Source organism: Rhinopithecus bieti, unplaced genomic scaffold (assembly GCF_001698545.2).
Source record: "Rhinopithecus bieti isolate Rb0 unplaced genomic scaffold, ASM169854v2 scaffold_37987, whole genome shotgun sequence".
In the NCBI taxonomy this organism is placed as follows: domain Eukaryota; kingdom Metazoa; phylum Chordata; class Mammalia; order Primates; family Cercopithecidae; genus Rhinopithecus; species Rhinopithecus bieti.
Window position 1 is genome coordinate 1,390,684 of NW_016815892.1, and position 13,068 is coordinate 1,403,751.

Below are 13,068 nucleotides of genomic sequence, written 5' to 3' on the forward strand. Positions count from 1 at the left end.
TTAAAAAAAAAAAAAAAAGTTAGTAGGATCAGTAAGAAAGTTACCTACAGTTAACATTGTTAAACATTTCCAATTTTAATCATTCCATTGTTAAGCATTTTCAATTTTAATCATTCTTGTTTCATATTCTTTCTGATCTTTTTATGTATTTCCTCCATATATGAGCTAGTTCTTTATATGCAACACACAATGGTGTGGGGTTTTTTTTGTAGTTTATAAAGAAGGCAAATTGTTTTGAGATGTTGCTTTCAAACTTACGGTAAACAAAGTGTAATAATAAAGAAGAGTACATATATTAATATTTTTGTGTCTCATTTTATATGTAATTAAATTTTCCATTTTTTTCTTCCTAGGTTTACCCAGGGTTGATGATAACAGCTGGCCTTATTCATTGGATTTTAAATACATTGAACATAACAGTTCACATAAGAGATGTATGTGTGTTCCTTGCCCCAACTTTTAGCGGCCTTACATCTATATCTACTTTCTTGCTTACCAGAGAACTTTGGAACCAAGGAGCAGGACTTTTAGCTGCTTGTTTTATTGCTATTGTACCAGGCTACATATCTCGGTCAGTAGCTGGATCCTTTGATAATGAAGGCATTGCTATTTTTGCACTTCAGTTCACATACTACTTGTGGGTAAGTAACACTTAATGTTTTGCTACCATTAATACTCGTGACCTTTCTCATGAAACACATCTGTTGATATTTTTGTTTCTTTGTTTTGGGGAGATAGGTAAGAAATAGTTACCCAGGAAAGTTGAAGCATTTTTTGATGGGTTAGAATTTTAAATTGTTTCTGAAACCAGCATTATTTATTTTGCTGCTACTAGGCTATTTAAACTTAATTATTTTTTCCCCACGTATGAAATATGATGCTAGTTAATCTTGGGTTCAATTTAGAGCTTGCATTTATTTACGTATTTATTATTTTAGCTTTAGCTTATAGAAATTACCAAAATTTGTGTGTGTCAGTACATTTTTGTATATTTCATTAAGTATATTTTTAGGTAGCTAGGTGAATGACAGCATAAATTTTCTCTTTAATAATTATTTTACATTGTTTAAAACTACTTGGCTAATGAGTATTTTTGCTCTAGCGTGGAATTCCAGAGGAGAATGTTTCTATGTGATCTGTATAGACAGTGTCTTAATCTTGAGTTTAAAAGAGAAGAAAAATACCCATAGAAATGAAGATGATACCAAGCAGTAGGATGTTGCCAGTGCTGCTGTACTTTTCAAAGTGTTTTTAAAAACTTTTTTTTTTGGGGCAGCTAAAAAAAAAAAAAAAAAAAAAAAAAAAACTTAAAATCTAGAACCTCTGTTGAATGCCTTCTAATAAATTATATAATATTTTAAATTATAAAATAATGCATATGTGCCTTGATCCTGATAATATAATGCTTAGTGGAAAAATAAGTTGTGATAAAATATGTGCAGTATGAGAAATCTTTGATGTAAGTTTTTAAGCAGTACAAACCATACTGTTTGTTAATAGCAGTTTATAATGAAAGTATAAAAATGTGATAGATAAGTTGCATTGTACACCAGCTTTGTGATAATGGGTTTTCCTGAGGGTGAGTGGGTGATACTGAGATGGCCAGTATTAAGGGAGCTTCAACTATGTCAGCTAAATAAATTTTAAATCAAATATTCTGAAGCAAATGTATTATTTTTGAATTTGAAAGTCTGAATAGCTAGGTTTGTAACTATTTTAATATTCTCTACACTTGTGTATTTTCAAATACTTCATAATAAATTTTAAAATAAAATATTCTATTTTGTGGACATTTAGACAGCAGAAAATATAAGGAAAAAAATCACCCAGAGTTAACTACCATTTGCATTTTGAATTTTGAGCACATTACATTCATAAATAAGTCCCAGTTGGTCATGATATATAATCTTTTTCATACGCTGCTGAATTTGGTTTGCTAGTATTTTCCTAAGGATTTATCCATCAGTGTTCATAAGGTGATACTGGTTTATAATATGCTTTACTTGCAGTGTCTGTCTGGCTTTTGGATCAGGGTAATGCTGGCATCATAGAATGAGTTAGGAAGTGATCCCTTCTCTTCAGTTTTTGGAAAAGATTGAGGATTAGTGTTGGTTCAGTTCTTTAAATGTTTTAGTAGAATTCACCAGTGAAGCCATCAGGACCAGGACTTCTCTTTGTTGGGAGATTTCTGATTGAGTTTCCTTGCAAGTTGTAAGTGTCTGCAGATTCTCTATTTCATCATGATTTAGTCTTGGTAGGTTTTTGTGTTTCTATTAATAGGAATGTGTTGATGTAAGCTATTCAATTTGTTGGCATACAAGACTTGATAATACTCCCTTAAAATCCTTCTTGTCTCCTATGGAATCAGTAGTAATGTCCCACTTTCTGATTTTAGTGATTTGAGTCTTCTCTCTTTTTTTCTTAATCTAGCCAAAGATTTGTCAATTGTGTTGATCTTTTTAAAGAACCAACTTTTGGTTTCATTGATTTTTTTTTTTTTCTGTGTTCTTTTTTCTCATTTAGTGTATATTGCTGCTGAAGTGAGCACTCTATTTTATCTATGTTACAGTCTGTATTATTTATTCAATTTTGTCTTTCTGGAAGCTTTGGGTTTAGTTTGTTCTTTCTCTTTTTCTTTTTTTTTTTTCTTGCTCTGTCTCCCAGGCTGGAGTGCAGTGGCGCAATTTTGGCTCACTGCAACCTCCGCCTCCTGGGTTCAAGCGATTCTCTGCCTCAGCCTCCTGAGTAGCTGGGATTACAGGCATCCGTCACTACGCCTGGCTAATTTTTGTATTTTTAGTAGAGATGGGATTTCACCATGTTGGTCAGGCTGGTCTTGAACTCCTGAACTCATGATCCACCTGCCGTGGCCCCCCAAAGTGCTGGGTTTACAGGCGTGAGCCACCATGCCCGGCCCTAGTTTGTTCTTTTTCTAGTTCACAACTTAGTTTGTGAAGTCAGGTTTTTTATTTGAAATTTTTTTTTGTTTTGAATGTAGGCATTTTGCTATAAAATTTTCCCTTAGTACTACTTTCACGGGTTCTCATAAGTTCTGATACATTGTGGTTTTGTTTTCATTCAGTATTCTCTCATTTTGATTTTTGATCTGTTGGTAAGTATCTTGTTTAATTTCCACAAATTTATTTCCCAGTTTTCCTTCTGTTACTGATTTCTGACTTCATCCTGTTGTAGTTGGAGAAGATACTTTGTATGGTATCTATCTTTTTAAATCTATTGAAACTTAATTTTCATCTTTAATTTGTGGCCCAGCGTATTGTCTATCCTGGAAAATGTCCCATGTGTACTTGAGAAGAATTGCATATGCTGTCGTTGTTCAATAAAGTGTTTTGCGTCTGTCTTTTAGACCTAGTTGGTTTGTTGTGTTAAGTTCTGTATTATCTCCTTTCTGGTGGTTTTATCCATTATTGGGAATAGAGTATTGATGTCACCAGCTGTTATTGTAGAACTGTTTATTTCTTCAATTCTGTCAAGTTTTTTCTTCCTATATTTTGATGGTCTGTTATTAGGTACATAAATGTTTGTAATTGCTATACCTTCTTGCTGTATTGAACTGTTTTATTGCTGTATATATTTTGGGTTCTTTCTCTTTTGTAACCTTTTTTTAAACAAAAAAATTCAAAGTCTGTTTTTTCTTGTCTAATTTTGTGGAGATGAGGTTTCACCATGTTGCCCAGGCTGGTCTCAAACTCCTGGGCTCAAGCAATCCTCCCTCACCTCCCAAAGTGTTGGAATTACAGGTGTGAGCCACCACACCCTGCCGTTTTTTGTTTTGTTTTGAATTTTGTAGAGTTAAAGTCTTATCTTTTCTCTCTTTTGGTTACTATTGGCATGAAATAACTTTCTGTCCTTTCAGTCTCTTTGTCTTTGGATTTAAAGTGCATCTCTTACATAACAGCATGTGGTTGGATCATGTGTTTATTCTTTCTGACAATCTGTTTTTGGAGAGTTTAATACACATTGGAAGTAATTACTCATAAAGAGGGACTGATTTCTGTGGTTGTGCTGTTTTCTGTATGCCTTATAGCTTTTTTTGTCCCTCATTTCTCCATTAGTCTTCTTTTGTGTTTAGTGGATTCTTTTGGTAGTGAATCATTTGAATCCCTTTTGAGCATATTTGTGGATTGCCTTTTCACTCTGGATAGTGTCCTTTGCATGAATTTTAAATTTTTATGAAGTCTAATTAATTTTTGTTCTTGTTGCTTGTGCTTTTAGTGTTATATTTAAGGAAACTGTTGGCCTAAGTGAAGGTCATGAAGACTTACACCTCTGTTTCCTTCTAAAGATTTTATATGTCAAGTTCCTCCACTTAGGTCTTTGATCCATTTCGGGTTAATTTTTGTATATGGTGTGAGAGAGGAGTTCCAACTTCATTCTTTTGCATGTGGATATCCACTTATCTTAGCACTGTTAAAAAAAATATACTCTTGTTGAATGGTTTTAACACTTCTGTCAGAAATCAATTGATTATAAATGTATGGTTTTTTTTCTGGACTCTCAATTCTATTCCATTCCCTTGCCATCAGTATGTTGTGTCTTTATGCCACTACTGCACAGTTTTGGTGACTGTAGCTTTGTAATGAGTTTTGAAATCCAAAAGCGTAAGTCCTTCAACTTTGTTCTTTTTCAAGATTGCTTTGGTTATATGGGGTCCCTTGCATTTTCATAAGTTTTAGGATTAGCTTGTTCATTACAGCTTTTCTTTTTTTTAAGTGGCATGATATTGTTTTGTTAATTCAACAGAAATTTTTGTAGAATACAATATGAAGCAGGTGCTGTTTTATGTGTTGGTTATACAAGGTTATATGAAGTTGATAATCTAGTAGAAGAAATTATAGATACCATTGCTTTGAAGGATCATATTAACAGAAGGATGGAATGATAAAACATTCTCACCCAGAAACTGGGAGATTATCTAGTGAGTTTTTCTTTTGTTTTCTTTTTAAAAACAATACATTTAAAGAAATTAGGTTTACGGTGGAAATAGCTTCAGTATTTGAAAATAAGAATACTTGTGTTTGAGTTCTGGCATAAAATACTCGCTGACTCTTGACAAATTGACACTTTTGAATCTCATTCAGTTTTCTCCTAAGATAGAGAAAATGTTTTGGCTACAGAATTATAATACATAATGACATTTATTTAAAATTTCATTATTACTAATTGAAAGTGGAAGTAATTACAGTTCTAACTATTCTGAAAAGTTGTTTGTAACCCAAATGAAGTTATAAAAGGTGAAAACATTTTGTAATCTCTAATATATAAATGTTAAGTTGTTTAATTCCTCACCCAGTGTTTTATTTTAAACCAACTCTTTTACAAGGTATATGTTTTTAAAATTTAGAAGATAAGTAATTTGTCACAGCATTATTATTTGTTGATGCCCTATTACAGTTACAAGCTGGTGTTGACAGACATTTTAGGATACACTTTTGGATTTGTGTTCTGCAGAGATTAAAACATTTTCATCATGATTGAGTAATTAAGAGTAAGGTCTATAGCATAATTGCCAGGGTTTGGTTTTCTCTTGGTTTGATTTCCGGCTCTGTCACTGGAGGTTGTTTAAATCCCCACCCTGTGCCTGTTCAATCAACTATAATATGGAAGTAATAATTGTACCTTCCTCATATAACTTAAAAGTTAATACATGTAAAGATATAGAATATTGTGAGAACATAGTGAGAGGTTAGTACATGTTTGTTACTATTATTTACAAGCACCAGAGTACATGATTCAGAAAACTAACACAGATAAAGTAGTACAAGGAGCAGTGTTTATCATATTGCCTCTTAGAGGTTTTGTTTTGTTTCTTTAAGGTTCCCTCCTGTACCTTTTGTAGTGAGTCTTCTCCCTACCCCATTTCTGGCAACCACTGGTCTGATTTCTGTCTCTCTGTCTGTATAGCTGTAGGAGTTTCTTTTCTAGAATGCCATATAATACAGACAGTAGGCGTGACCCTGTATATCCATCTCTTTCACTTAGCATAATATTTTTGAGAGTGTCAACCATGTTGTTGATGTTTTAGTAGTTTGTTACTTTTTATTGCTGAATAGTACTCCATTATATGGATGTACTACAATTTGTTTTCCAGTTTTTGGCAATGATGAATTAAGTGGCTGTGAAATGTTTGCATATGGGTCTTTGGACATATATTATTATTTCTCTCAGGTAAATGCATAGGCACAGATTGGTGGTTTGTGTGGTAAGTATATGTTTAACTTTATAAAAAGCTGCTAAGCATTTTGCCAAAGTTGCTGTATTCATTTTGCATTCCCTCCACAAATACATGAGAGTAATATTTACTACTCCATCACGTGGCATTTTTAAATTTTACCCATTCTTGTAAGTAGGTAGTAGTATCTTATGGCTTTTGTTTGCTTCCCCCCAGTGACTGATGAGCATCTTTTCACGTGCTTATTTGCCATCCCTGTTCTTTGACGAAATGTCTGTTCATATCTTGCCCATGTTTTGGTTGAGTTGTTTTCTTACTCTTGAGGTGTGAGAGTTCTTTATATATTTTGGAAATAAATACTTTATCAGATGTGTGCTCTTACAAACATTTTCTCTAGTCTCTAAGAGCAGAAAATTTTGATTTTTACGGAATTTATCAGTTTTTTTTTTTTTTTTTTTAATATATCTTGTTCTTGGTGTCTTATCTAAGAGATCTTTGTCTACCCTAAAATCACAAAGATTTTCTCAGGTGTTTACTTCTAGAAATTAAATAGGTTTAGGTTTAACACTCATGACTGTCATCTATTTCATGTTGATTATGGTCTGGTGCAATATAAGTGTTGTTGGATTTGAATGTTCTGTTTTTCCAACATCATGTGTTGAAAAGACTGTTCTTTCTCCACTGAATTACCTGCTTTGGTAACCTTGTCAAAGTCAGTTGAATATATACATATGGGTCTGTTTTGGAACTCTTCTGTTTATCTGTGTCTGTCTTTGTAACAATACCCTATGTTGTTTTCATTAGTTTCTAGAAACTTTTGAAATCAGGTAGTATGAGTAAATCTAATGTTGTTTTCTCTTTTTCAGAATTATTTTGGCTTTTCTTAGCTGTTTGCATCATGTAAATTTTAGAATCACATTATTAACTTATTTAATGAAAAAGCTTTCTGGGATGTTGATTGGAAGTACATTGAATGTATAAGTCAGTTTGGAGTAGAATTGTTATCTTAATATGTAGTCTTCTGTGAATCTGTGAATATAGTATTTCTTTCCATTTATTTAGATCTCCTTCATTTTGTTTTAATTTTCTGAATGATCAGGTTAGTGACTTGATCTATTTTAAGCACCTAAAGCTATCATTTTTCCTCTAGGTACTACTTTAGCTGTACCCCATACATTTTTTTATTGAAAAATAATTTGCATATTATAAAATTTATCCTCTTAGAGAATGGAATTCAGTGACTTTTAGTATATTAACCGAGTTGTACCATCATTACCACTGCTTTTAGTATATTAACCAAGTTGTACCACCATTACCACTATCCAGTTACAGAACATTTTAACACTCCAAAAAGAAAGCCCGTGCCCATGATAGTCACTTTCCATTTTCACATCCCCCGAGTCCTTAGCAACCGGTAATCTGCTTTCTGCCTCTCTGATTTGCCTATCCTGGAATTCCATATAAAAGGAATTATATAATATGTTGCCTTTTAGATTTTTTTTTTTTTTTAATTTTCGAATATAGATGGGGTCTCATTATATTGCTCAGGCTGGTCTTAAACTCCTAGCCTCAAGCTACCCTCCCACCTCAGCCTCACAAAGTGTAAGTGACCTTACCTGTTGTACATCTGGCTTCTTTCACTTACAATAGTATTTTCAAGGTTTGTCTACGTTGAAGTATTTACAAATACTTTGTTTCTTTTTGTGGCTGAATAATATTCCATTTGTATGGTTATCACATTGTATTTCTCCATTTTTCAGTTGACTAAACGTTTGGGTTCTTTCTAATTTCTGTCTGTGAGGAATAATGCTGCTGTGAACATCTGTGTACATTTTTATTACATTTTAAACAAATGTATAAACATCCGTATACAAATTACTGTAAGAATTGCAGAGAGTTTTTATGCTCTATTTTAATTTTCTAGCTCAGATATTTTCTAATTTCCTATGTGACTGACAGTGTCACCAAGGATGCTGAACTTCTGTCCTACTCCAGATCTTTCTCATGACTACTTGGGCTTATGAAAAGAGCTTGTGAGTGTAAATTCCTCTTATGTCTGGTTTCCTTAGCTGTTTTAACACTTGTTTATTTGCCTTGTGACTTTAGCTCTCTGATAAGCCTAAGAAAACTTACTATTTTGTAGATCATCTAGAATTTCTCCTTTATTGTTGAGGTGAAAATAACATTCTCTTGCAGCTTTCCACATCCCAAGCACAAGTGGAATTCAGTGCATCTCCTAATACTGTGAACCAAAACACAAGATGGCCCATGTTTGTAGGCCTAGAGCAGTACTTTCCAATAGAACTTTCTATAATGATAGAAGTGTTTTATATCTACTCTGTTTAATAAGATAGTCACTGGCCACATGTATATGGACTTTTTTTTGTGCAGGTACTAGGTGCTTCACTATAATACAGGTAATAGAACTGAGTTTTACCCTTAAAATATTTGTCTAAAATATTTATTTCTTTTAAATCAATTAGGAAATGTTAACTTATTCTAGAAACAGGACCTCATAATTTGTGAGAATTATGTAAAGTTAATTCCCTAAGCCTAATCCATTACAAAAATATCTCTTTAGATTAGTCATCTGGATTCACTAAATTTCTGCTAGATTTGCTCAGTATAGAGGAAGAAAACCGTTTGTAAATTCTGTTGGAATACAGTTTTTGTGCCATGTTTGGGCTACCGCTAGATTTTTGCCTTTTATTCCAATTTACATTTTCCAGTGTTGTTTTCTAAAAATTTTATAGTGTTGCACTTTACATTCATGTCTGAGATTCATTTTGAGTTATTTTCGTGAAAAGGATAAGATCTGTGTCTAGATTGATTTTTTTTTTTTTGTATGTGGGTGTCCAGCTGTTACAGCATCATTTGTTAAAAAGATTATTCTTTATGTATTGCCTTTTGTCAAAGGTCAGTTTATATTTATGTGGCTGTATTTCTGTGCTGTGTTCTGTTCTGCTGATCTGTTCTTTTCCCATGCTATCTTGATTCCTATAGTTGTATAATATGTCTTGAAGTCAGGTGTAGTATCAGTCTTACTTCAGTATCATGTTGGCTAGTCTCAGTCTTTTGCCTTTCCATATAAACATTCAAATTGATTTGTTGATGTCCACAAAGTCACTTGCTGAGATTTTGATTGTGATCACATTGAATTTACAGATCAAGATGAGAAGGTTTGTTATCTTAACAACATTGTCCTCCAGTATTGTATATAATCATATATTGGTTCCAGTAATTTTCTGATTCTTTGGGGTCTTTTACATAGACAATCACGTCATGCATGAAAAAAGTCAGCTTCATTTCTTCCTTCTCAGTTTGTGTACTTCTTATTTTCTTTTCTTGTCTTACTGCATTTGCTAGGACTTCCATTATAATGTGAATAGAAATGGTGAGAGAGGACAACTTTATCTTGTCCTCATCTCAGGGGGAAAACATAATTACTGATTTATTTCCAGGCTCTGTTCTGTTCCATTGATCTGCATGTCTATACCTACCTCATAAACATAGATCTAGAAGTCTGTACTGACCCAATTACTGTAACTTCATTGTACATTTTAAAATTGGGAAGTATTGTAGATTTTTATGTATTGATCATATATTCTGTGACCTTGCTAAACTTGCATGTTAAAATTTACTTTTTAGATTCCTTAGGATTTTCTACATACAAGATCATGTTATCTTTAGAGACAGAGGGTCTTTGCTACTTTTTTCCTGAACTGTATACCTTTCATTTTTTTCCTTGCCTGGTTGTATTGACTGGAACCTCTAATGTCATGTTGGACAGGGTAGTGTTTCCTGCCCTGTTTCCTGAAATAATTCTCATAGGATTGGTATTACTTCTTCCTTAATTGTTTGGCAGTATTTACCATTGAAGCCATGTGGAGCAGGGAAGGTTTTAATATGAATTCAACTTTTAATGGCATAGTTTTGTTCTGATGTTCTGTTTTTTCATGAGTAATTTGATAATACTTATCTTTTTAAAAGTCTTTTTATTTTATTTAAATGACCTAATTTGTAGGCAGAAATTGTTCATAATATTTCTTTGTAAGTCTTTGGATTTCTGTACAGTCTGTAGTAATGTCACCTTCCTTACTCCTGGTACTGATAATTTGTATCTTCTCTCCCTTCTTGATTAGTCTAGATAAAGCTTATCCAACTTTTGGTTTCACTGTTTTTTTTTTTCTTTACATTTTCAATTGCATTGATTTCTTGGTCTTCGTTATTTCCTTCTAATTTGCATTTGGTTTACTCTTTTCTAGCTTTTTGAAGTTGAAGCTTAAGTTATTTTCTCCATTTCTACTTTTCTAATATAACTATTTTTTAAAATTATACTGTATTTACTTCTTTAACTGTATTCTCTGTATTTTAATATGTGGTGTCATGTGGTTGAATATTCTTTGAATTCATAATTTCTTTGACTCATGGGTTTTTTCTAAGCATGGTGTTTAATTTCCAAATATTTGGGATTTTCTTAGCATACTTTTTTTTATTGATTTCTAATTCTGTTGTTGAAGACCATACTTTGCATAATTTGTCTTTTTAAGTATATTGAGACTTGTTTTATGGTCTAGCACAGAAGTCTGTGAAGTATGGCCCATATGTAGGTTACCTGCTTTAGTAAATAAAATTTTACTGGAACACAGCCCTGGCCATTCAAACATACGGCCTTTGGCTTCCTTTACACCAGAATGACAGAATTGCATAGTTGTGACAGATCTGGCTCCTAAGTGTAAATATTTACCATCTTGACTGTTCAAAACAAGATTGCTGTATCCTGGTCAAGCATGTTCTCCGTCCTGGACAGTAATCCACATGTGCTTGAAAAGAACATATATTCTGCTCTTTGGAGTTTACATATTGTAAATTAATGGTCAGGTCAAGTTGGTTGATATTGTACAAATCTTCAATATGCTCATTGTTTTTCTTTCAAGTTCTGTCTTCAACAATATAATATGGTTGGAGATTTCAATAACTGCCTCTCAGAAACAGTTTCTTCTTTTAGTTCTGTTAGTTCCTGCTTTGTGTATTTTAAGGATTTGTTTTAGGTCCCTGTACACTTAAAATTTTCACATTTTCCTGGTATATTGACCCTTTTGTTATAGCGAAGTAGTTCTCTTTGTCTCTAGGAATGTTGTCTTAAAATCTGCTTGCTTTGATTGATTTGGTATGATTCCTGTTTCTATGGCTTATCTTTTTCTGTCCTTTAAAATCAAAGTATTTGTATCTCTGGATTTTAAAAGTTTCATTGACTGCATATGGTTAGATCTTGCTTTTTTATCCAGACTGACCATCTCTGCCTTTTTATTGGAGGTTTTAGTCTATTTACATTTAATGCAGGTTTTAAATATTATTTGATTTGCTCCTGCCATTTACTGTCTTCTTTTGTGTTGAAATGCATTTTTCAGTATACCATTTTAATTCCCCTAATTGTTTAGCTGTTATTGCTATTTATGTATAGCGCTTGATACAGAGAACGAATTATGCATCTTAATATTACAATCTACTTCTACTTAACATAATTCTGGTAAAATATAGCACCTTTGCTCCAACACAGCTTTATTTTTTTCTCCTCTCCTCTGTGCTGTTATTGTCGTGTGTATTATATCTATGTATGTTACCTGCCTAACAACACTGATTATATTTATATTCATATAATTTATATTTATTAAGAAAACAGTCAAGAGAGTCTTCTATATACTCCATATTTACCATTTCCAGTATTCTTTATTCTGTCCCGTGATCTGAGTTTCCATTTCTTATAATTTCCTTTTAGCCTGAAGGATTTTCTTTAATATTTTTTCTAGAGCAAATCTGCTGTAATGGAATTTTTCAATTTTGCCTTCATTTGTCCCCCAGTTTTTTTGAACTAGGGTAAAATTGACATGACATAAAATGTATGTTTTAATCATTAGGTATATACTTTATTGGCATTAAGTACATTGATTATGCAACTGTCACCACCATCCATCTCCAGAGCTCTTTATTTTGCAAAAATGAAACTCTATACACATTAAACAATATCTCCCCTCTCTACCTTCCTCTCAGCCCCTGGCACCACCATTCAAATTTCTGTCTCTATGATTTTGACTAAATACTTCACATAGGTGGGATTATATAGTATTTGTCTTTTTGTGACTGGCTTGTTTCACTTAGCATAATGTCTTCAAGGTTTATCCATGTTGTAGCATGTCAGGATTTTCTTCCTTTTTAAGGTGGAGTAATATTCCATTGTATGTATATACCATATTTTGCTTATTGATTCATCTGCAGATGGACACTTTTATAGTTTAGCTACTTTGAGAGTGGTTATACAAATCTTTCCAAGACTTTGCTTTTAATTATTTTGAGTATATACCTTGTAGTGGAATTGTTGGATCATATGTCAATTCTATTTTTAAATTTTGAGGGAATGCCAAACTGGTTTTCACAACAGCAGTATCAATTTACATTCCTACCAACACTGCACAAAGGTTTAATTTTTCCCAGTTCTTGCCAACACATGTTATTTTCTGGTTCTTTTGATAGTAGCCATCCTAATGGGTGGAGGTGGCATCTTGGAATTTTATTTGTAGTTCCCTAATGAGCAGTAATGTTGAGCATATTTTCATGTGCTTATTGCCCATTTGTAAAAGCCTACACCTTCTCCAGGGTATTTGCAGTGACTTTCTAATTTCCCGTCATATATTTCTTCATATATGTGGTTGATTTTGGATGTCATAGTCTTCAGTATTTGGTTTCCAAAGCGGGGAAAAGCAGAAAAATGAAGGGGAAAGAAGTGCCAGCCCTTTAAATCCCCGTCTGTCACTTCAGCCAGAGGAGGAGGGGCTTGCAACAATGGGGCGAAAGTGCAAGGGTGATGACCTCTTTGTCTG

At 33.0% G+C, this 13,068-nt stretch overlaps 1 protein-coding gene across 2 annotated transcripts in view; it reads left to right on the top strand.

Moving 5' to 3' along the window:
- STT3B (STT3 oligosaccharyltransferase complex catalytic subunit B) overlaps positions 1-13,068 on the top strand; it is a 109,944-nt gene that overhangs the window by 51,384 nt on the left and 45,492 nt on the right. For both annotated transcript variants that reach the window (XM_017854112.1, XM_017854113.1), the window contains exon 3: positions 354-641. In XM_017854112.1, the coding sequence (XP_017709601.1) occupies positions 354-641 (288 nt within the window). The remainder of the gene's footprint in view (positions 1-353; positions 642-13,068) is intronic.